The following is a 26,334-nucleotide window of genomic DNA, read 5'->3' on the forward strand; positions in this document are numbered from 1 at the left end:
CATAATACGACTAGTAGTTCAGACATTAAGTAGTTTAGAAACTACAGTTTATCTGCTCCCGACAAAGACTATCATGGCCACAGGTGGCATAGTTAGCTACTAACCTAGTTTCTCATGTTATATAAGCATTTAAAAGTTCTGTAAATATTCTACGAAGTTATCTTGCTATTTTAACTAAACTCTGCGCGCTTTGGACTAGTGCAAATTTATACCACTGTTGTTAGATGCTTTTATGCCTTGTCAAATTTCAAATATTTTATCTTTAAATAAATACGATTTTCTTTATTTTATCCATTTACAAACATTTGTTTTCATTTTACTAAGTAACCTCTATGACGAGTGACGAAATAAACTTCTCTTTACGCTGGCCTTTTAATGTTATTGTGCTACTTTCAATAACAATAAATTTTTCTATATGTTTTACAAATAACAAAATATTTCGACACATAGTCTAAAATTCTTCACCTCAAATTTTTCTACAAAAATTCCAATTCCATATTTTTTACATTATATTGCGAAAAATATCCATTCTGGTAAAACTGATTCGTACTAACGATAAGTTCACGTGTAGAAGAGGGCTTTCCCTCAAGCGTGCTTCATATAAAACGATACCTTCGTTTATCGTGTATAATAACTAAGCAAACTCGGCGATACTTTGTTAATTACATTTCAGATTTGTCAATTTTTATTTTTAGAAACAAGAAAGTTTTTTTTTGTGGTTAGTATAAAATAATAAAAGAAGTTTTACAATATTACAAATATTTTTATAATTACCTATGGGGGTGACATATTCAAATAAGAATAAACCCCTCTAAATAAAGAAAAAAAAATTATCTATAAGAATGAATTTTATTCTTGGTACCATATCGGCTCAATCAATTGTCTTGAGAGTTAGTATACAACTATATATCTACTATTTAAGATAGCGTTAAGATTTCACTGCATTATCCCACGCTGCAAATTGAATTATAGTTACGCAATCACAGCTATCTGGTGCTTGGAAACAAATCTAAATATTAAACAATTACTTAGCAAAAACTTGGACAATACTGAGGAATTTAGCAGTTATTTAGTTCTTGAGGTGTTTGTATATTAAAAAGTTACCCTAATTAACAACGTGGACAAGCTTTTAGGATTATAATGAGTTAATTATCATAAACTAAAGAGCATTATGTTATTTAGAAGAAAAGTTGGAAAGGAAAATTTTTTTATATAAAATAATGATTCAAAATATTTATTTCACGAAGCCTAATATCGAATAAGGCTATTTAAAAACATTTTTAAAAAACAAGTTTTAATATAACCTTTAGGCTTTAATATTAGACTATGAAGGCTACACAGTGTCATAGTTTTTCTTAAGACAAATAAAATGAGCCCAAACAAAACGGATTTATCATGAGTAGTTCACGAAATTCTTTGGCCAGCTTCTGTCTTCATCGTTAAGACCAGCTTAATGATACGACAATATTTTATTCACTTAATGTGAATACCTATAATAGGCATGTGCTAATGCACATGCCTATTATACATACATACATACAATATTAATATATTGTATTATATTTAATGTTTGTTATATATGTTATAATGCAATATGTTGTTGGTGTTCCTTTTAATAAGTAAATAAATTGCAGTACTATTAAATACCAGAAATGGCTGCAAAATACTGCAAATTTTGAATGGAAAGAATTACATATCGAGGTATAAAAAAGTTTATAGTAAAAATGCTATGGAGGCAAACCACGTAGATGATTTCAAGATGTGATGTGTAAATGCATCGATTTAAGAAAGAATGGAGAGTATTTATTGCTAGTATATACAGAAAAAATATATCTCCCCCATTCTATTAATTTTTACACTGTCGTATTTTATATATTATCGTATTTTGCCTAACAGTGGGACTATATCCTTACTAATATTATAACCACTAATTATCAAGAATTTTGATGTATATGAATTAGAATTAGGACGAAGAAGGAGATTTACTACTTTTTATTTCGGTCAATCAATTAAAAACTAGTAGACTATAAATTATAACAGTACATTAATACTATTATACTGTTCTAATTTACTTATACGTATTTTCGTACACTGATAGACACACGCTGTCCTAGATTAGAATAAAAGATACTTTTTATCGTTAATGCATGAGAATGAAACTGCGCTATAAAGCATAATAAATTAATAATAAAATGAAAAATTAAGTATTAGCGAGAAAAAGCACTTAATGAGCCGACATAGTGCATCCAACTGTTGTGAGTAGAACATTCTCTTTTCGGTTGAAAGTATTCTTGAAACATATTGTGCCAGTGTTCGTTCAAGTTAATGTGGTCGTGCTTTTAAATATTAAAAATTTGTTTAATAATGTAATTCTTTGTTATTTTTAGATAGATTTTCAATTTGCCCATATTTTTTTCTGTGTTATGTGGTATCTTTTTCTATCACCTGATTGTGCTAGCTCTTTTTAAAGTCGATAGAGTTAATTCCTGTATTGATCGCAAATAATTTTTAGCGGAATATTAAATTATTAAATACACAATTTAGTCTGATTTTTAAAAAAAGATACCGGTGGATAAAAAATGTTGAATAATAAAAGTAGCTAGAGAAACAACCAAGAAATCTTACTTATAAATATATAATGTATAAATGTTTATAAAGAAGTATGTTTATTAATCAATGACGTTTAATGGCTAAATGGATTTGAATAAAATTAGGTACACAGTTAGGTTAAACCCTAACGTAATACATAAGATGTTTTATATGCATAAATAATGATTTACGTAGAATTAAAATATCTAGTGAAATATAAAGTTCTTTTTATAAATTGGTTTGAATTGAATTTCGAATCCATTTTAAGCAAGGCAATGTGCCAACATTTTCATCTTAGGGATTAAATAAAAGGTATTGATTAATGATGACAGTTTATGTCTAGATACCTAGTATCTATCAATTTGCCTCTCTATAACTTTATTCAAGGCCTAAGCCGTATTAAGCAGGGAGGGATAACCTATACCTAATCTTTCATGTATTACTACTGCTTTAGAGATATTAATGATTATGCATGGTTACATTAAAGTGATTTGAATGACTGAAGCTACACAAAAGCTTTTCTTATTGAAACCAGAGCGGGGAGCTGCCCACTCCGTCGTCGCACATGTGTAATTTTTCACTTTTATGTAAGATTTTTTAAATATTTTCTTTCATACAAACTTGTCCTTATAATTCCAAACACAATGAAAAGAGCCAGCCAAATAGTGGCAGCCTTTCTGAGGTGATGCGCTTATATACATTCAGCAAATTTTTTTATATACATACTCGTATATGACTACACTTTGATTACACTGTCTTCATTTCTTTTTGTACAAGCGTATTTCTGTTTTTATAATTAGTTAATTGGATAATAATGGTATTAATTGTACAAATATCCAATTATTTGAGTAATATTTTAGGTAATCCAATGTATAACTGTTTATTATTCCCAATAAAGAGAGAATAAAAACTATATTAACTCTAGTATTACATGCAAGCGTTCTTGTTGTTTAAGAAATGATTAAATATCTCATAAAAGAATTAATTTCTTATTCTTTCATCAAAAATTGTATTTTACTTATTAGTGATTAGTCTACAGACATTAATTCTTTGTTGTCTATATAATATTTTCTATTTTTTTTCAATGTCCTCTACTCAAAGGTTGTCTGGAAGAGATTGCTTAGCGATAAGACCGCCTTTTATTTCTCTTAAATACTCAAAAATATAATATTTACTGTATTTATTATGTTTTAAATAGTGCAATAAAGTGTAAATAAATAAAAATATTCTTTTACCAAAGAGAGACTATATATGGTATAAGACATTTGGATGGGTATTTTTCTACCATTTGTGCTTTTGCAACTAAGAAGTGGTGCTTGCATGCACAGCTATACAAGTACTGAGCACTTTTCTTACACGTGTAATAAATATAACTTGCGGTAAGAAAGGTTTTTGGAAATCACCTATAACGTGATATGACGGATTCGCTTCATTGAAGTTGCGGAGAATAGCTTTTTTTATACGACTTATGTAGAATGTGTAAATGAAAATGGAAAGTGGTAACCGTCGCCTGTAGACATGAGCAGTACCATAGATATAGCAGAGTATACTGTTTCACCCATGATACTCCCCATGCGTTGCCATTCTTGAGGACTCAGGTGTTATACCTCTGTACCCTGTAAATTCATGCCATATCCCACCCTTCAAACCGAAACACAGACATGCAAACATAACTACTTTACGAATGAAACACGAATGGGACAGAGGTACCCAAGCAAACGACTTTTGTACAAAGTCTCCCTCTGGTAAATGGTAGCTAATTTAATTTTTACCCGATTCTGTCTGATAAATCAAGATATATTGATTGATTGTAATAAATAGTAATCTACTTGTACGCCATCATTCCAAATACTACCTATGCGTATAATATACATACATTTTATAATGAGTTGTTGAACTGTTTAAGCATTAAGAGGTTACCAACAAACAGACTCACTTTCACATTAATAACGCTGGTCAGGAATAAGAATATAAAAAAGAACTTATTCATGCTTTTGATTTGATTAAGCAAATTAATGTGATAAACATTAGTATTCTTACTATATACCGAAATTATCCTGCTAAATGTTTGCTTGACCTTTTACCCAAACAGAATAAAAAAAAGATAAGGAAGTTTGTGAAAACGACCTTGCTAAAAGAAAGGGTAAAGTCGAAAATAACGTATTAAATACTAATGGAATACCAGTTAATGAATTCTAGAATGTCTTCATGATGCATATTAGTATTCTTGTAAGTTATTTAATGTATTATTTAAAAAGATATGTACTTGTCTGTTAGTAAAATTAAAGAAATTTACGGAAAACAACCTCAAATTAAATTAAATATAAGGTTTGTCTTACAAAATAAAAAAAGAAGTAATTAAATCGGGACAAAATTATTACGAAACGAACTTGGCAATAATCACTATTGATTGTAAAAGAGTTACCTGGAATATCAGAATCGTGAATCTATAAATTATAATCGAACATAAGATATTAATTTGAAAACGAAGCATTTTCAATATATACCCAAGTATCTACTAGCTTTTACTGGTGACTTTATTCACTTTATGTTGATTAATTGGGAAAAAGTGTAGCCCCGTCTTTCTTCATCCCAAATAGTACGTGAATACGAAATTCCATCACGATACTTTAAGATAACGTCTTAAGCGAAAGGTGTAACAAAAAAACTCATTTTCACATTTATAATATAAGCAAAGAAGTAAATGTACTCGTAATACTCTTTGGTTACATTGTACATATATTTTTTAAACGAGGTCTTTTCAAGAGACTACAACATGGGATTCTTCAAAAAAGAGGTAAAGAGATTTCTTTAGGGTCGGTAACGCCTGCATAATACCCCTGGTATTGCAAGCGTTTATAGGCTACGGAAACCACCTACCGTTTGGTGGGCCGGATGCTTATTTGCCAATTTAGTGGTATAAAAAATATACTTTTTTGTTAAAATTAACTAAAGTCTTAAGTTATATTTTCGTTGTTATATTTTCTCTCAAGCATCTTTAATATTTAGGTAGTAGCAGTAGAACTAGTAGAAAACACCGTCCGGTGTTATGTAAGTCCTACAAATATAACTACATTGAATTTTACTGTGCATTAAAGCTTAAATAAATAAATCTTTGCTTGTTCTATTTAATTCTATTACTTTTACGTAGTAGTACGTTATAAAATGATTTATCATTATCATAGTTTCCATAACAGCTATAATAATTTTCCAAATCGATATACCTCCTGACTTATAAAGTTTAGTATTCGTAAAATCATATCACGCGCTAAGTTGCGGCCACGAACTACGGCGTTCGAGTCGCAGAACTTAGTTCATAAGTAACAAGATTACACCCTGTATTGTATATAAGTCGTGTACGGAATATCATTTGAATTAACATAGACGTGACTTGTTCATCTAATGTTGGCGGAGAGCCTACTGATGGATACGCGAGCGATACCATTGTAATATGCATCACAATGTTTCCCGATGTCAAATTTGTTCATGTTTTTTTTCGTCATATTAAGCCTAATGTAGTTTTAGAGGAGTTTTTTCTCACTAAAATAGGATATATTTCTCTATCATAATACTTTGTCAGGAACAAAGTTTCTTTTAAGAAACAATCTCAAAAAAAATATTAAAAATATATTCATGTTTTTTTTCCTTTCATTCATTTTAAAATTGCAAGTAAAAATTATAACTATAATATTGTAAAATATATATTATCTGTATATTTTATTTCATTAATCTTTAGATGGTTTAGAATAATTTTTATGTATTTGTGAGCAAAGTAATTGTTTTCAAAGCAAAGGAAAATTTTGATAAAATAGTTTCCGAGAAGATAAACAACAATGTTCTTTGATAATTTTAACGTACGTAATATTATCTTTGTCTCCTTTACCGTACATATTACGGTATAATAAATAAATATATAATTCAAAATATATACTCACCGATATTTTTATTGGCAATAAATAAAATATTTGCTGTATCACGCGAAAACCTTTAAAAATTCATCATAATATCCCTAAACGTTCGTCCGCCACGGACAAATTAGACTACTACATTTCCGTCAAATAAATTATAAAAGCGATGTCTTTAGGGATCGACTGGAACGTTATAGCATCATAAATAATGTGCAAAGACGTTTCGTGTTCCGCCAGCAATATCCCCGGAAGGAAATAGCCTACGATGTCGAAATACGTCTGCTTCCGTGGCAGGAAAGCTGATGAAAAGGATTTTTTTGGGTCACCAGAGATTCTGGTATAATTTTTTTAAATTAAAAACGTACGAACGTCATAATGACGTATACTAATATTATGAGATATGTATTTAATTGTTTTTGTTGTCCGTGTCTTGGTTTAAATGTAAACATAAACCAAACCAATGGTTTATGTTCTACATATAATAATAAGTTTCAACGTTATTCACACATTTTACGGAGCAAAAACCATTGAATCGATGGAAACTTTACAAACATCATTAGCCACATTTGTTACGAGTACATATATATATATATATATATATATATATATATATATATATATATATATATATATACACTTATGTCAGGATCAGATCGATTACGTATACTAATCCATTACCCGAAATACCCAGTAGACATTTATTTATCAAAGAAGTAAGGAACACGAGTTGAAGTAGGAAAATATTTGTTTTGTATTCATGTAAATCATAAAATTAGTATTAAAAGATTTAAAGTAAAAAATGCTTCTGTTGTAGTTATGCCTTTATATATTACCAGACCGCGTAATTTGTAAGCTATCCATCAAGATTTCTGTAATTAAAACTTATTATATGTAGATACGTAGTGACTTTGATTAATAAATATTGATGATTATCAACAGGCGGTGACAAGGCGGTCGAGGCAATCAACGTCAGCACAATGGTCACGTTCGTTCCGAGGTAGCGCGACCACGCCGCACGACGACGCTGATTGCGATGATGTTTTCTTTGAGGCATCATCACCGCTCAATCAGCAGCAGCAACATGAAGATGGTGACGTCACTGATGGACCTAAAGGGTAAGAGAAATGATGAATAGAATCAGTACACCATTATAGATATGACTATTATTAGTTTCCCATCTATTAAGGCTCCCTTTCGTGTCGTAAGTGTTTTTAGACCGCATTTTTTGCTTTGCCATCTAAAACTAACAGTAATTTTTAAATGATACAAACCTGAATGTGAAAATTAAGAGATTTAAACTAGGATTTGATCTTAGGACTCCCGGACCGAAGCCAAGCATTGCTTGATTTAGACGTAGACGTAGATAAGTTGTAGACTTTTATTAGATGGATCTCTTTTATAATAATGTTATCTTTTATAATGAGGTAAGTATAATCCCCAGATATGCTTTTGTATAGATGTCGCAATAAATTGTGACAACATTTTGAATTGGAGTTCCTACATGAAATTTATATCGAAAAAAGTTTAGAGCGTTGACGAAAATAATGTTATATGAAAGGGATCGAAAGGGTTTGGGTGCCTAAGGGGGTTTGGCATTAATAAATACCTTTTGTAATATTACGATAAGTTGTTTAATAATGGCACTACTAACCTTTATTGACTAGATAATGCAAGCGTTTCAAATTGTATGAAAATTATGAGTATGTGTATGTGTGTCATTATGTGTACACTGGCATAATTAAGATTATTATTCAAAGGGCTGGCCTCATACAAAAGGATATATACTCTTTGATATAACTTTGTCTATAGCTGTAAGCTCAACATCTGGAGTGGGCATCAGTTCATTCTGGGGGGTTTTTAAGGTGAAAATGGAATGGCAACCTTGTCTGCTTTGACGGTATATGCCGGTAGGGCACCAGTGAAAGTAGCCTATCAAGACGAATTCAATAGGAATTAATCACGATGGTTTCCAGGTGGGACTATGTGGAGGTCGACCTGGTTGGGTATATTGTTAGAAAATAGGTTCTTAGTTTCCATTGCTAACAATCCCTTCTCCCGACGATACTGAGGTGGATGCGGCCCACCCGGTCCCCTCTTAAATACGCCTATGTAATAGAAGGTATATACCTTCTATTACGTCACAAGAATAATTTAGTGAAGGAAAAGTATATTTCGTGCCAAACTCTTGATATTAGCTAGCGAGGAATACGTAAAACTATTCAGATATCCATCTCCATGTTAAGCTCCTTGTATGGGGGCTATAGAGAGGTACCTAATTAACTACATTTTTTGTATTTATAGAAACGGCGAAAGTATGTGTATGATGTTTTTATTTTTCATTTTATATTGTAATTTTTTTTTTTATTATACATGCTTAGAATGTCAAACAAGCTGACTATCCTCCTGGTCGAAAATGGTAACCGTCGCTTATAAATAATATATCACAGAACATATCGTGATGCTATTCCTGAAGTCTTAACTTGCTTTATTTATCTACATTTATGTCTATGGTATAATCGGTTTATCTATTTTTGCTGTTGTAGCAGCATTGGTATACCGTTTACTTTGACTATTATTAAATATTCTACATTCTTGAAGGTTGATAAAATATCAAAGGGGACTTTACGGCCGTATATATAATATTGTTTTAATATATTATAGTCTATGGTATTCCCTTAGTTACGGCCAATCAAATGACGCCTTATTTATATCATCAGATTATATGCATACATGTAATATAAAATTTCTATAGTATACGTATATATCTATGAACAAGGTTTCAGTTCGCTGTCATCATTTTTAAATGATTTAGTAATATTGAACAATTATCAGATAATGCCAATGTTATCATTACATTACAAATGTCAGTACTGATGTTTATAAAGCTTTAAGGCTCTCAGTATTCTGTCTAACGTAGAGGACTTATTTCGTATATAAATAGGTAATCACTTATCAAAATATTACATTAGATTTCACTCTTCAATTGCAGAATACATATAATTATACTAATATAATTTTTTTATACCGTTTTTACTATCAATACGAAAGGCAAAAGGACTAATCCTATACAGCCGTTGTCTTCAGTTAATTACTGGTATTTATTTTTTTCTGTTTTGGTATATCAAAGTTCTTCAAATATTGAAATTACATATGTATATATGAATTTATATGTTACTTTACTTTTTAACAAATTGGATGGAGTACAGGATATTACAATATAATTGACATTATTTTTATAGAAGGCTTAGTGCGGAAACGGGAGTACAATTTAGATTACATTACATTATTTTAATGAATCGATACCGATAATAAACGATAAGCTAAGTATAAAATTAATTTAGACTCACTTCATTACTTATTGTACTTCAGAGAGTACATGTGACAATAGAGAAAAAGTACATATTATATAAATAGAATCTTTATTTTTATCTATATTTTTTTTAAGTTTTTAATAAACAGTGTTTTGCAGTTTGTAATAAAAAAAAATTGCATTATGTATACGTAAGTTTTTTTTGTTGTTAATATTATTTATAGCAGCAGCATTTTTCTGTTCATAACAGAATTTCTCTACAAAATATGAGCATATTTTTTTGCATATATATTTACATATATCTTAGGTTTCCGATATGTATGATCCTTTTTTAATTTGGAAGGGTTAAGAGTTAACTTTCAGAATGTTTAAATAAATTTAAAAAAAATATGTGAGATGTTCCGTCTGACTGAAATAGGCATTTTGAATATTTGTAAGATCAAGTTAAATCATTAAATTTGTGTAAATTTGGATTTATTTAACGAAATGGGTTCGTAATCGTCAAAGATATTGTGTAATATACTAACAAAAAAAAGTAATAGTGTGTGTAATAAAAAGAAGAAATTACGGTTACCTAAACATAAAGTAACGTATAATATTCAAATATACTTATATTTATACCGCATGGTCTCTGCATAGAATAGGCCACCTCTTCCTTTCCCGTGGGTGTCATAGAGACAACTAAAGGAATTTAATGGATAAGGAATGGGCAGTAGCGTCGCTATTAAAATACCACCAAAGTCTAACTGCGGTTGTCAACCCGCCTGCCAAGCGTGGCGACTACTGGCAATATCCCCATAAGGGTAGGCCTATTTTCAGTAGTGGACAATTAATGGCTGATATGGATATTCAATGTACATAATTATTTGTATAGAATAATACATATATGTATGTCGATTGGTAGATAACGCCATATGGTATTAAGGCCGCTCTTTTCACTATCTAGATGTATTAAAATTTAATAAATACATATATGAAATGCCATATTTATATATGTAAAATACGTACATACACAAATATAATAGGTTTCTGAAGACAGAAGATGCTCTTTTAATCTGCTTTTGAAGATATTCTGCGATTGACTTTCACATATTTGTACTGGAAGAGAGTTTTACAATCCTGTCGTTTGGATTACTACAGCGTGAAGAGTCATGGGAAAGGATTTTAAGAATGAGGGATTTACTAGATCTACATGATATGCCAATGGGAACGAGGAAATTGAGACTCATAAAAAATACACGGGGAAGAGAGATTGTACATTGAAGGGTGAAAGAAAAACATCGTATCGTATCTATAATATAATGTTTATTTGTAAATAATATAGGTACGATATATCTTATCTTTTAATTCCATAATGATTCAAAATGACATCAACATGGTAGTTTTTTAGATATCAAAGTGTATTGAGAATACAATAGTCATTGTTCCTTTAGATAAATATTTCCTTTATATAAATCGGATATTGATAATTTTATTGAACTAGGTGTTATATTGGGGAAGCTCATATCACTGGTTAGTTGATTCGAATTATTTCGTTTAATTCCGCTACTGTTAGTCGTATGATTGCTAAGATTTGAAGATTGATTACTATTATTATTAGTAGAAGTTCTACGGCTTTTCGTGTTAGTCATCAATTTCCGGCTGTTATTCAGTCTACGCATACAATGCTCCACATGTTTCTCCTCTATACAGGCATTTTAATATCGCTTCTCGGAGTCTAGTATTGACCGTTCGGCGTCCAGACTGCGAATGACTTATTATCGGCCCCGTTTTATCTTCGTATGTTGGTAGTCGTACGCATACTAATAGTAGCGAAATTAAACAAAATAATTTTAATCGACTAGCCAGTACATGTTTTTAATATTTTAAGAAGTATATCATATTTTATTATTTTGTCTGTCTATCTATCGCCACGCCAAGAGAGAACCGAGTTTCTCTATACAGATATATTTCTTGTTTCATTTACTTCAATATGTTGTCTTGTACAAACATGGCGGTTCTGCGGACTGTTGATTCTTCCATCAGCATCACCATCTTAGCCATTTTACGTCCACCGCTGAACATACGTCTGTCCCATAGACTGCCATAAAGAATGGTTGATTGATTCTTCCATAATTAAATAACATATGGTCTATCTGATCATAAGAGGTTAGTTTAGACAAACGAGGTTAGTTTTAGTTAGTTCACTAGTATAGTATTATATTATCTGTAGTTTAGGTCTCCCCTGCTAACATGTATTCACATTGTATATGTGTTTTAGCCATCTTTCCTCTAACACACTTTCTAGATGCCCGAAACAATGTAGCATACTCTTTCTATTTCTTTTCTCATTTTTAAACATTTTCTTTCAAAGTAACTTGATTTCATATTACTGTATTTTAAATATGATCAGCAAATTCAGCAAACTCGCATTTCGACCACATTTGTACATTCATACTTTACATACGTAATTCTCGTTATGTGGGGACAATTATAGTATTGTGTATCGCCAACTGTGCTTTCTGGATTTAATCAATATACTGCAAAGATCTATATATCTAATTCTAACATACAATGATCTTGAAATCCCGATTAGAGTGTAGGTGACTACAATTCAGTTTTTTAATGGGATGAAAATTAAATGGTAACCCCGCCTGCGCAATCGTATTATACTGTCGGGGTACCAAAGATGAATGATAAATGAGGATGAAGTCACGTCAGTCGTGATTAATTCACCAGAAATTAAACATGATGTTTTCCAAGCGGGTTCGTATAGAAATCGATCTGATGTGGTATATTACCAGCAATGGGAAAAATTACACCCTATTACTAACATTTCCAATATGACTTAGTCGATGAGTTCCGTACAGTAATATACAGTAAAAACCCATTCGTAGTAATTTTCATTTAGACATTATTACTCATAAGATTATCTATTCAAGACTTTGATATGGGTTAAGGTGGTTAGAAAATAAATTTATTTAAATGTTAATCATTAATAGCATCAGTGTATTTATTATTATTTCAGTTGTTAACTGTCCATTGCTGGACATAAGCTTTCTCCATAAGAGGAGTTTTGCCAGTAGTTGCCATGCTTGGCAGGCGGGTTGGCAACCCCAGTTAGGATTTTAGAGATATTTTAAGAGGGACGCTGCTGTGTATGTTATTGTATACAATGTATATTAAGCACAAATTTTTTGCGTACAAATATTTTAATAATGTCTTGCTATGCTACTTGTTATTTGCGATCTAAATTTGCCTCGGTTTTCAAAAATTTTAAATTTCACAAGGGACAATTCTCGGAGTAAATTTTAGCCATCGTGCAGAGCTGAAAGCGTCATGCAGAGATAGAAAGGTGCTATGTTTCTTGAGCGTTGCACTTATATTTCAAATTAAATAATACTTAACGTATCTTGATCAATATAATAAATCAGAAGTGAGTAATAAAAAAAGAAGACATTAAAGTACACTTTTTTTTACCACGAAGGTGGCAAACAAGCATACAGACCGTTTGATGGTAAATGATTACTGTAGCCTGTAATAATAGAGGTATCACGTGCGCATTGCCGATCCTGAAGAAACCTTAATAACAGTTATTAATAGAATCACAATTTTCTGAACGTTATTATAGATAATTTTGAATAATGATAACCGGATATCCAGCTATATACGCGTATCTTCCTAAAATTGCTTTGTAATATTACTTGCTATTTCATGTACTGGTAGTACATTCAATAGCTGTGAAATTTTATCCCTATATATATTTTGATTATTTACCTTCCTTACCACTCCAGATGAATTGTAAAGCATTCTGAAAGGTGTATGTCTAAATTTAAAAACAAATAATTAACTTGTAAAATTGACGTATTTCAGAACCTAAAAATTTTCATATCTGAATTTAAGATTAATTTTAGGATAGGATTAATTTTATATCAACAATCTAAAACTACCTTTTTTTATAAAAACTAAAATTTCCTACTATTCCATTAATAGTTTTTGTCCCACATAAATAAGAGTTTAAGAACAAAACAAATTAATAGCTAAAGTACTGGTATATTTACTATTATGAAAATTTCATGTTTAATTTCGACCAGTAGTAAATTACGTATTTCTTAGTTTTATATATGGAATTTAAATACAAAAGTGTCTCCAAATTTAAATAGGGCAGATTAAACGAATTTTATATGTTTGTGTTACAAAGATAGATCATTATCTTATATTAAAATACTATATTAATTATTTCAGTTGTTTATTAGCAGAATTTCGTACAGTAATTTGAATAGGACAGCATCTATCGGATCATTTAGTATATAATAATATATAAAAAATGTAGTAAAAGAAAAAAAAAATCATATCATAGTTGTGAACCTAAAGATATCAGTAAATATTTAGAAGTATCAATGATATGATACCTATATAATCAATAATCATATAAACGTTTGTCGCGTGTTTAAATGTTTGTGGAGAATTAGGTATAGTACATAGTTTTCAACATAAACATTATGTGCCTATATTTTAGTTGGTTCAGAGATTAAATCTCCGATTTCACGGACCCATGTCAAATAGATTTGGGTAAAGTGATATCTCTGTCAGATATGTTGAATACGGAATAGCACTTTGGCTATTGTATATTTATAGTTTACACAAACTCTAGTTTTACAGTAATATTTTTCATAATTTCATGATTTTTTTTTATGAAATAATATTTACCTGAAACCAAGCAAATAGAGACATTACGTAAATATATAATATCTTTAAATGCTTGGATATTTTTTTTAAGAAAAAAATATTTTTAAATAGTTGGGAATGAAATGGTATTTACGTCTGTGCTATCTGTATATGCTGATGATAGTTGAGGATGAAATCAGGTTAGTTATAGTTAGTCTATCGTAACGAATTCCACAAGAATTAACCACGATGTTATCTAAGGGGTACCGCCTGGATGTGCGACCTGATAGGATATCCCTTTCCCCCCAATTGGGGAGAAAATATTAGATAGTAATTAAAGGAGCTACGGTTATAATAGTATTATTTCTTGAAGAATATTTTTTATAATAGAATATAGTGTTTCCAATATGTCGGTGAAGTAATAATAGTCTGTTAGTAGTAAACACAAAGATTGATGAGCTACACGCTACACGTGACTTTTGTTGATGACCCACATTTTTCAGGAAACCACAAAAGCGCACAATGAAAATATTGTATTTTTCGAGCGGGTCCTATGGTTGGAAAAAGTTTTATTCCAAATTATAGTAGAAAAAAGTTCGGAACATTCATTAAAATATGTTTTCGTTATTCAGCCCGTTTCTGATCAGTTTTATTATATTGTGGAAAAAAAAATATATTTTATTTTTTATATCGGTGATATTTAAAATGTTTTCTATACCGACTTCTAAGAATCGATGATAGCTCACAATTTGCAGTCAGCCATTAACAGTGTACTACTGAACATAGGCCTCCCACATAAGGAGGGGGGGAGGGTTTGCTAGAATTTGCCACGCTTGGCAAGGGGGTCGGAAACAGCAGTAAGACTTTCGTGATGTTTAAAGCTGCTGCCCATACCTCAACTACTAAGTTTCCTTAATCGCCTCCTATAATACCCACGGGGAAAAAAGGGGAGACCCAATCTATGCCAGGACCACACGGCATAATAAAAATGTATAAATGTATGTATATTAATACACATCCACAAACAAATTTATATTCGCAATTGTAGCATTAGTAACGAAGCAAGGATTTTAAGGTATTAGAAATTTTTAGGTTAGGTTGTACCCTAAACCGAAAAATATTCTATGTGGTTCACGAAATAAAACAAAAGGTTGGAGACCTCTGCTCTAAATGAAGGTTTCGAACGGTTCAAACAACATTTTATTTTTATTTTTCAGGGCACTCCCCAGGTCGATGCGAAGTACTTCTTCTGGTGGCGTGCGAATAAACACACCCATATTGGGATCAATGGCTGACAACTCAAATCGAAGGCAGTTTGGTCTCAGCGCAGTCGGAAAATTAATTGGGTAAGGCATTATAATTATAATAGATATACACAACGTTCACTTATATTAAGTTATATCGTAAATGTAAATTTTGTGTACAATTACATAACACAGTATTGCACTCTGAAGCTACAATAATGTTTAGGAAGTAACTTGCAGAAATAAACTAATTTACTCACGATGGGAAGTCAGTGACATGTCTGACTTCGTAATTAAGATGTCATGTTATCAAACATATATGAAAAACTGAGTATATTTGCACATTGTAAAGACTGAACCCTTATTCATATAAATACAAAGGTTTAATAAATCTAATTTAAGTAGAAAGAAAAAGAAAAAAATCCTTTTAAAGTATTTTGCCTATATTATTATTATTATCTAGTTAGATATATCCTTACTTTAAAAGAAATTACACAGAAATAGTTCAGAAAATCTGTAATATGTAGTTAAAGTTGGTTTCTAAGATTTAATTTTCTATGAATAACATGATTTTTTTACTCATATTAATTGATAGATTCAAATTCTATTCTATGTTTCTTCACGATACGAAACCGTATTTCTCGATAGATTTATAAACTTATCATTTAACATGTCGCATGTCTAATGGGGTTGCTTATTTTCTAAGTAGGTACAACTTGAGACATATTGAATGAAAGCAACTTTTGAACTTTCTGGCACTTTCCGAGCCCAATGTAGGATAACAACCTTAATATTAAGCTCAATATATATAAAGATGGAGTTGTTTATGTGATCTAAAAACTGTTTATCTGGCACAGATATAAATGGCACAAATGTTTTATATTTTGCGGTTAAACTAAATTTAGAATGGCAACATCTTTAGTAATAGCTCATACTTTTTTTTATTAAACAACAATTCTTATAAATTAATAAATATTACAAATGTGCAAGTGAATTTGTTTCTTTTTATCAATTATTTTTTGACACGTAATAGATGGATAGAAAATAGGCTACGTTTTATGTCAATTTATCAATATATTTTTTATTTTATTTTGGTACAAATAGTTATAAAAAAATAGTTAATTTTTTTTTATGTTATATGAAAACAGTCAACGAGTATCGAAACATCATCATATGTTTATTTTATGGATATTCCTACAGATAAAATTGTGGGTAAAAACTAGTAACTTTTTATATTTCAAATATACATTTTGCACAGCTTTTGTTATTGTATAACAAAGGATAAAAGACTGGCAGTTGTTAGGTATATCGCGAATAATGGTTAGCAGTGACCGGTCGTCGACTCGGCCTCGTATCGATCCATCTCATAATTATTAAAGAGCTGCAAAGAGACTAGAATGGATATTACCCTCTGTGCCATAAAGACTCACTTACCCCTTTAGTATAACTCTCACAAACCTCGTTTTAAGTGACTTTGAAGTAAAGGATATTCCTCATTAGTTTATAGTTTTTGTAGCTATACGAATACTATACGACTAGTGACTCACTCCGGCTTAAAACAGTTTTTGAAGTTCTGTATCATAAAGGTACAAAGAAACCCTTATGGCACTTTGTTTATCTGTCTATCAGCAACTACTAATGCTAAGGATTTGAAGCTTGGAATAATTTTACATATTGATAGGTCACAAATATTGCAATGGAAATAATTAAAAACAGTATTTTTATTTTTCTTGCTAAGGAGTAACAAAAAGGTTATTCACAATTTAAAAATGGATTTCGATTTTAATGCTAATTTTTATTTATTTTTATGCTGTATAGTTTTTGAATGATGATCCAGAATTTTAGAAAAAAAAAACATTCTCTTCTCTTATCTTCGAAGTTTGTAAAGTAAAAAATCTAGAATAAATATAGTTTGTAAAGGTATACGTGAGTATTACAGAAAAAATAAAACGATCTTTCTAACTATCACAATTTTTGAGAATTTATAAAAAAAAACCTTCAAAAACATACTTAATATTGCGGTCGGATTTCTAGCCATAGTTATGGCCTAAAATACGGAATTCCTAATTGAAATAACAATTAGGTGATTATTTTATATAAGTTTAATCAGTGCGTGTTACCAGTGAGGACCAAGGTACCGAAACATGGTCCTACATCTTTGTCCGTATGCAAAAGCTTCAAGTTACTCAGCGAGCTATAGAGAGGACTTTGCTTGAAGTTTCTTTGCGTAATAGAATCCGAAATGAGGGAAACCAAAGTGACGACATAGGCCGATGGATAAGCAAGTTGAAATGGCAATGGCCTGTGCACATATCTCGAAGAACCGACATCCGATGGGGAATAAATGTTTTTGAGTGGCAACTCCGTACGGGCAGACGCAGTATTACATGACCCCTCACCAGATGGAGCGACGATTTCAAATGCATTGCGGGGAGTCAGTAGATGCAAGTGGCTCAGGATCGTTTTTATGGCAGTCTATGGGGGAGGCCAAACAATCGTATTATCCGTTACGATTTGTTTTTATAGAGTGGTAATAAATACTTATAGATATTATTGTTAAAGAGAGAGAGAGAGAGAGAGAGAGAGAGAGAGAGAGAGAGAGAGAGAGAGAGAGAGAGAGACAGAGATACAATTTATAGTATTACTGCTGACCCGACAAACGTTGTTCAGTAAAAAGCTATTAGGAACAGTTTGTATGGGAAAAAGAAAAATGGTTTACTATATTTTTCCGGGAAATTTTTCCAATCTTTTTCTTCATAAGAACCTTCTTTGGGCTTCAACGAATATTAAAGAAAGGCGTTCTCGAGTTTAGTCTCATACGAGTATTTAGCGATTCATTTTTACTTGTATATATTATTAGCTTTTTGCCCGCTGTTTCGTACGCGTGGATTTTAGAAGTAGGAAAACCGTATCACCTATAGGTGTTACTTTCAGATCATGATAAAAATATGCCAATATATGAGTTACATCATCAGACACACAATTGTGACAACTGTATCCAATGTGGTGCAGTAGTTTTTGTGTGATGTCAGAGCAAACAGATAGAAAAAAGTTCTAAAAATTGTTTTGGCATATATTGGTCTTATTAAACCCTCTCATATTATCTTTTCTTAAATATCTATCCTGTACAGATAGTGTACAATTTTATCTTAGTAATCCGTTATACCACAGAATGTATAATAATAATATCCATTGGACTTGGGCAATATGCGTTTAATAGTATAGATTTGTTTATATGGTCATTTTTACTTTGTTATATTAGAAATAGAAATTTTTTGGTTGTCAAATATTTGAAATCGCTATTAATGCAATTGTGACAAAGTACTAAAAATTTTAGAAAAAAAAAAACACTTTTTTTTACTTAGCACATTTTATTTCCTGAGAAGGATTTTTTTTATTTAGGTTTGTAAAATTTACTTTATTTGTAGTTCAGTATTATAATAAAACTAATTTTGTCAATTTTAAGTTTTTTAATGCCTGCGCTAACGGTATACGCTGGCGGGGTACCAGTGAAGGATGATAAGTGAGAATGAAGAGGTAGGCCAGTTAACCCATCGTGATGATTATATTTCATTCAGCATAATGCTTTTCAAGGGGGGGCACGTGGAGGTCGACCTGACAGGGCGTATTTGCTAGCAATGAAACTGGTAGTCCGTTTTACTGACAGTCTCTTTCTTCCCGTCAATTTTAAGTTACGTTGTAATTTCCTACGGACGCGACAGTATTATTATTATTAGCATATGACAACACAAGACGGTATTATATAAAATATATTTTCCTAAATAAATTGGCTATCATCTAATCCATAATTAAAAGTAATTCATAACTAAGTAGCAACTGTAAGAAGGATTAAAAAATTAATGCACAAGAACGTTGATCCGGCCATAACTCACCTGAGCCCTCCAATATATCACCGTGTTTACGGGAGTGCTTCCATTCAAAACTTGCTGTAATGGGTTTTTGAATTAATACCCTGTGGATATGACGTTAGCCATAATTTATGGAGTAACGCGTTATTTGCCGATTTCCCTTAACGAATAAATAGGATTCCCCATGGTTGTTTTATTGCACAATGTTAATATTTCCACCAAAGTAATGCCAACGTACAACTTGGGAATTGTTAGAAAGCCATTTTGTCGAAATTTATATTCTGAGTTTTATAAGAAAAAATGTTGGATTTAATTTTTTTAAAGTCTCTTGGTTATTTTGCATGCAAGTATTTACAACTATAAATAAGAGATATTTGGATTTTATGTATAGTTTTTAGATTTTCTTTATGTTGCATAACTTAGAATAGCAAACAAGCTGACGGTTCACCTAATGGGAAGGGGTCGTTCATACCATCGCTTATAGACATGAACAGTACTATGAACATAACAGAGTATACTGTGTCGCCCATGATACGTCTCATACGTTGCGATTCCTAAGGATTAAGGTGTTACCCCATTATACTTTGTAATTTCACTACCACATTCTACTCTTCAAACAGAAACACAACTGACAGAAACATGAATAGGAGCGAGTTATCCAACCAAATGATATTTGTACAGTTTCTTTCTCTGGTGATACTTAGATAGAGAGGTTTAAAGATTTATTTAATTTTAAATGAACTTGTTTTAATGTCATATTCCAGTAGACTAGACACTAGTCACTCAGACACTCATACACATAGACACTCAGACACTTGGACACTCGGACACTAGATACTCAGACACTCGGACACTCGGACACTAGACACTCGGACACTGGAAACTCAGACTCCAGACACTCGGACACTAGACACTCAGACACTAGACACTCCGACACTCAGACAGTCGGACACTCAAACTCTAGACACTCGGACACTAGACACTCAGACACTAGACACTAGACACCAGACACTCGGACACTAGACACTCGGACACTAGACACTCAGACACTCAGACACTAGACACTAGACACCAGACACTCGGACACTAGACACTCGGACACTAGACACTCAGACACTCAGACACTAGACACTCGGACACTAGACACTCAGACACTAGACACTCCGACACTCAGACACTAGACACTAGACATCATAATGCCACAGTTAAGGATCATGATGATCATTAACTATATTTCATCATTAAATATATTTAATTGTAAAGTTTAATTCCGATTAATCGAGCTATTAAGACATCAAAGTATCCTTAATAAATATATTTGTTTATATGCTTGTTTGTCATCTCATGGCGCCTTAACGACTCGACCGATAATTATCAAATTATGCAGATCTAATAACCTATGTCCTAATATAATATACTTTTTATTTGGAATTGGGAAAAACAAAGATTACCTTTATCCTTGTCTAAATATCCGGGTTACGTAGATGACGTTGCAGGTAAAACTAATTACACATGAACAAACTTACTTTTACATTTATAACATTAGTAAGAATTATATTATGACAATGTTGGGTATATCTGTCGTACATTAACCTCTCTCAAAGTGCGTCATTTGAACCGATCCTCGACCTTTTTGCAGAGCGTCACGTCCTACTTTTACTAAGTACACTGAAATATCTCCCTCTTTATTTTCAATTTAAGGATATATTTTATTAGGTTGGTACTAGACACTTACACAAATTACTTTTATGAAAAGAAAATATCGCGAGAGAAGCAAAAGTATTTATTGACTCTTATTATTATGTAACATTTGACATACCAGTAACTTTATGATGCATATTCAAATTCGACGTGGCAGGGAGCAAAACTGTCGCTGTCATTCGGATTAATTTGATTTGTTATTGACGTTTACCATCATGGCAGAGTTAGTTAAAAAAAATAAATTATGTTTACTATTGGTTAGATGCGATGTCACGACTATTGTGGTCTATTAGTCAAGTTAAGGGGTAGGGGGTACCATGTCATTGTACCGTGATGCTCTCTTAACAATAAACCAAAAAAGATTTACAGTTAATCACGAAAAAAAGAAGAATAAATTATAAATCACTATATTATTATTATGGATTATAAATATTGAATTATTAAGTTCTTTAGTTACGCTGAGGCTACGTTGCTAAGTCTAAAGATAACTGATTTCAGATCAATAAGTTTGAGAAGAGATGATTATAGCGAAATCCTGTAAATGAAACGAAATGGTGACATAATATTATATTCTAATTTCGTTACCATACGGATAGCTTATTGTATGTTAAATACATATATAAGAATGTTAAATACTAATTGATTAAGATACAAATGATAAACTATTAAAAATAGGTATTCTGTAAGTAAGACGTCGTTCACTCGACCTATTTGGTACTTAGCTGATATCGAATTGAAGCTTCAATTCAATGGGTAGTAAATTTTTTGACCATTAGTTCATTAATTTCATTATTTGAATATATAGATATGATATATCTATATCATTTACATCAGTCAGGCCAACCGGTCAATACTAGGTTCCAAGCTTCAATTTATGAATTGCCTAATGATGCCTCGTTTAGAAGTGAAATATTTGTCGGAATCTTAGATTATATAAATAGGGTGTCTCCATACAAATACTTCGCTAATAGGTCAAGTATTTTATTCATGTGTGCGTGAATAAGGTCACCGTGATGTATATTTATTACTCAGTTTATGGGAGAAATTATATTGTAAGGTTAAATAGAACAATAAAAAAAAACAATATAAAATAATTACGAATATATTTAAAAAAGAACGTAGTAAATAAAGCATAATGTTTTATAATGATGCTTATCATCATTGATTAATTTTATTTATATTTTTGTTGTGAAAATCATTGAAAGTAGCTGCCATTTTAATTATATGCTATTTTTTAAACAATATATTCACATGTATATTTACAAATATTAGAAATAATTAAATTGTTACCAATTCATATTAAAAAGTTGACCTAATTTAGTAAATCTAATTTCAAATTACATGTAAGGCTGAAAAAATGACGTGCATTGTTATTCTTAAAAAAATACGTGTCCAAATTTAGTCAAAGTGATATCTAGTCATAATCTAGGACCTCTAAGTCTAGATGAGAAAAACGATTTTAGTAGCAGAATTAAACAAAATAATTCTAATCAAGTTATCAGAAAAATGTGAAAGTAAATGAAAGTAAATAATAATCTATAATAAAACTTGTTTTATTCCTTGACACTTTAATGGCTCAATGAATCGTTTAAAAATAATGTCATTTTTTTCCGATCAATCAATATAATCCCGATCATAAAGACAAAGTCATAGGTAAAAGCTAGTTCTAGTATACGAGTAATAATATTTGGTATGCATATTTTTCACCTCTTAATTGTTCTTTATTCACTTTAATTACAGGCTATCCCTAAAATCGGTATCAGATACAGACGTCACGAGACACCTCGACGAGTACAAAGATTACCGGCCGTACTTCACGTGGTGGGTGAGCACAGCTCAGACCTTGGTGTTGCTGTTGTCTCTACTCTGCTATGGCTTTGGACCCGTCGGCTTTGGACGACACACGCACTCCGGGCAGGTGCTTGTGAAGACATTAAGTTTGCAACAGGTGAGACTTGAATTCTAATAGGTACGATAGACATAAAAATATAAATACATTGACATATAAAATTAACCTTAAAATTGTTATGCGAAATGGCAATAAATAATAATTTATTGATAGTTAAAACACAGATTGTCTTGAAAAGATTGCTTTCAACAATAAAACCGTCTTACTGCACTTATAAAACTGTATCTTTACATTTATTATTTGTCTTGCTTATTCTCTTAATTCATGTTTATAGACGATTCGTAGAGTTTTCTGTACAAAACGTACTGCAGTGAGGTTATGGAAAACCGTATGTGTTACTTTTTACATTGCTGGTGTCTATCTTTTAAGAGTCTATAGGCTATAGTGACCGTTTACTATCGGACGAGTCTCTTGTCAGCTCGTGGTATAAAAAAAGTTCTATAAAGCATGCTTTTACTCAGTTATAACCATTTCAATATATAATAAATAAAAATATAAAGCATGTATTAAAAAAAATTAAGCAATATGTAAAATCATTGAATAAGCCTTTTTTATGATTAGTATTTTTTAACCACTGGATAATATGACGTCAACATATTGCAATAAACAATCTATTACTAGAATTATTAAAAAACAGAGAGAGAACAATTATTCAAAATAAATAAAGTGAAGTTTACGTTATTAAATGTAACTTATAGAAGAATTAAATGATTTCTAAACAGTCAATTCATGTCATATAAATTGTTTCTTTTGTACGCGGTTTGACGTAACGAGATTAAATGAGGTAAAGCTTTTAGACAAAACGTGTTCCTAAAACGTATATCTGTGGAACCGCTTAGGAGACAATGCACAATATTTACTTCGTAAATTTATTATGGCGTCGAGTTTCTGTTTGCGTTCGTGCAAATAACATAAGCTATCCAATTATACAACCTGGAGTTTGTGTGTCACCTAATTTGTAACATTATGTATGTAATAGAAATTAATTTATATATATATATATATATATATATATATATATATATATATATATATATATATATATATATATTATATAAATGTAAGTTAAGGTTATCTATGTTCCATAAATTGTTTTAAATTTGTTTTTAGTAACTAAAAAAAGTATGTCTGTTGTAAAATTACAACTGCAGGTTATATTCATACCCACAAATATCGAGAAATTTCCTATGTCACTTTAAATATCATAGGCTTCTTATAGTTTTTTTTTATCTTATATGTAGGTAAAAAACTATTTTTTTTATTTTGGGTGTAGTAGTTTTGGAGATAAAGGGGGAGGGAGGGTGGCTAATTTTTATCTACTTTTTTAAATAAATTCAGAGAAAATTAATTTAAAATTATAAAAAAATTGAGTATTTCACAATCGGCCCTTTTATTTAATATGACACACTATATAGTTAAAATTTTTTTGTATTTTAATAGCCCCCAAAAGTAGCCTCTATGTTAATAATAAAATTCATTTATTTACGTTCACAAACTTACATATATCGTTATAGTCGTAGAATACTGACGGATCTGACAAATATTACATATATATATCCGTCTGTATTCTACGACTATGACGATATGTATCAAATTTTGACTTAATCGGTTTAGTAGTTCCAGAGCAAATTGACTGTGACAGACGGATGAACAACCAGACGTGTGAGTGATCCTGTAATGGTACTGTTTTTTCCTTTTGAGATAAGGAACCCTAATAACGACGAAATTCAGAGAAAATAAGTAAATACGGCGAGACGAAGTACGCATTATAAAATTACAATAAAATTACTTCAATTGTAAACATTTGTATACACATTGTATATACCTACTTATTCATGAATGACAATATGTTTCGTTATGCCCTTTCCTTTACCGTGGTTGTTGTAAGAGGCGACAAAAGGAATGGTTGCGGGATAGGCAGCAGCGTCCATCTTAAAACTGTAGAGGGTCACAGTGAAAAATAATATTCTTTAGAACAACAATATATATAATACGTGTAGATACAAGACGAGACAACCATTTGAATAGAAACAAAAACTGTATAAAAAAATAATACCAACATATATACGTGGCCAGACTTAAATTTACATCATGGCCACAAAGAAGTTTCAATAAAAACATCTCTCAGAAGGAGCTTCTCAATTAGGTTTGGTATCTTTTTTAATTTGTTCCCTCATAACTCGGTTACTTCTAAACCGATTATAAAAAAATATTTTTTTATCTGAAAGGAAATACTTAAAGATTGGTTCCATAGAAATATTAAAAATATCGGTCTTAATTAAGACAAAACCTACCGAACTCTCGGTTTTTTGTGGGACACAACCTTAATTACTTCGTTAAGCAAAACAGCAACTTTAATCCTCAAAAAATTAATATGGGATCAATTCAGAAAATTACATGTGATTAATCCATTATCGATTGCAAAAAGAACCATGAGAATTGATTCAGAGTTCGTAATGTAATTACATCAAGTAGTCAAATAAAAATGGAAGGTTTATTGTTCGCCTATTTTTATTTTTATTAGGAAGTCGCTTAAAATATAATTTTGCGATAGTGTAATTATTTTTTAAAATGATTATATTTGTGCTAGATATTCTACAAAGGTTTATTTTTTTCCTGGTGACACAGAACGCGGCGCAAAGTAAGAGTATTAACGGGATGTAGGTCACCCCAGCTTTATACCTACACGGCTTTCTTTGTCTACTTTTTGTTGCTAAGTCTTTGGATCTCTCATATGAATGGCCGCAAAGGGGTCTATATAATTATCCTTGGCCCGACTTTGTAATTTTGAGTAGTTGGGAAACACTATCTTAAATTAAACATTAGGGTAATTATGCTGTTATACTCGTATGTATTAGTGTCTATATCCATTTACCGCCTACAATGATTATTATAGAAAGTTTATTATAAAGCGTTCTTTAAAAATATAACAAAATTTAATTAAATTAAGATACCAAACTACACAATAGTATATACTACTAATAAAATGCTTTTCTAGTAGAGTGGTATATGTATTATGTACTTTTATGTTATTTTTTAATATCATTTAATTATAATTTTAAGAACACATCCTAATAAATGCCCTATAATATTGAAAAACTATTCAGTGAAAACACTGTTGTAAACCAAATAAATGTCGAAATGTTGGCATATCGAG

General features: G+C 30.9%; 1 protein-coding gene and 1 long non-coding RNA gene across 3 annotated transcripts in view; one reads left to right on the forward strand and one right to left on the reverse strand.

Moving 5' to 3' along the window:
* The window catches only part of LOC113518003 (inactive rhomboid protein 1), a 196,144-nt gene that overhangs the window by 150,332 nt on the left and 19,478 nt on the right, over positions 1-26,334 (forward strand). For both annotated transcript variants that reach the window (XM_052903363.1, XM_052903364.1), the window contains exons 4-6: positions 7,437-7,612; positions 15,672-15,800; positions 23,009-23,216. In XM_052903363.1, coding sequence (XP_052759323.1) covers positions 7,437-7,612; positions 15,672-15,800; positions 23,009-23,216 — 513 coding nt within the window. The remainder of the gene's footprint in view (positions 1-7,436; positions 7,613-15,671; positions 15,801-23,008; positions 23,217-26,334) is intronic.
* The window catches only part of LOC128202574 (uncharacterized), a 124,874-nt gene continuing 106,011 nt past the window's right edge, over positions 7,472-26,334 (reverse strand). Inside the window, exon 3 of the long non-coding RNA XR_008253867.1 lies at positions 7,472-7,605. This is a non-coding gene — a long non-coding RNA (uncharacterized LOC128202574). The remainder of the gene's footprint in view (positions 7,606-26,334) is intronic.

This window comes from Galleria mellonella, unplaced genomic scaffold (genome assembly GCF_026898425.1).
Source record: "Galleria mellonella isolate WM207_F2 unplaced genomic scaffold, CSIRO_AGI_GalMel_v1 utg139, whole genome shotgun sequence".
In the NCBI taxonomy this organism is placed as follows: Eukaryota; Metazoa; Arthropoda; class Insecta; order Lepidoptera; family Pyralidae; genus Galleria; species Galleria mellonella.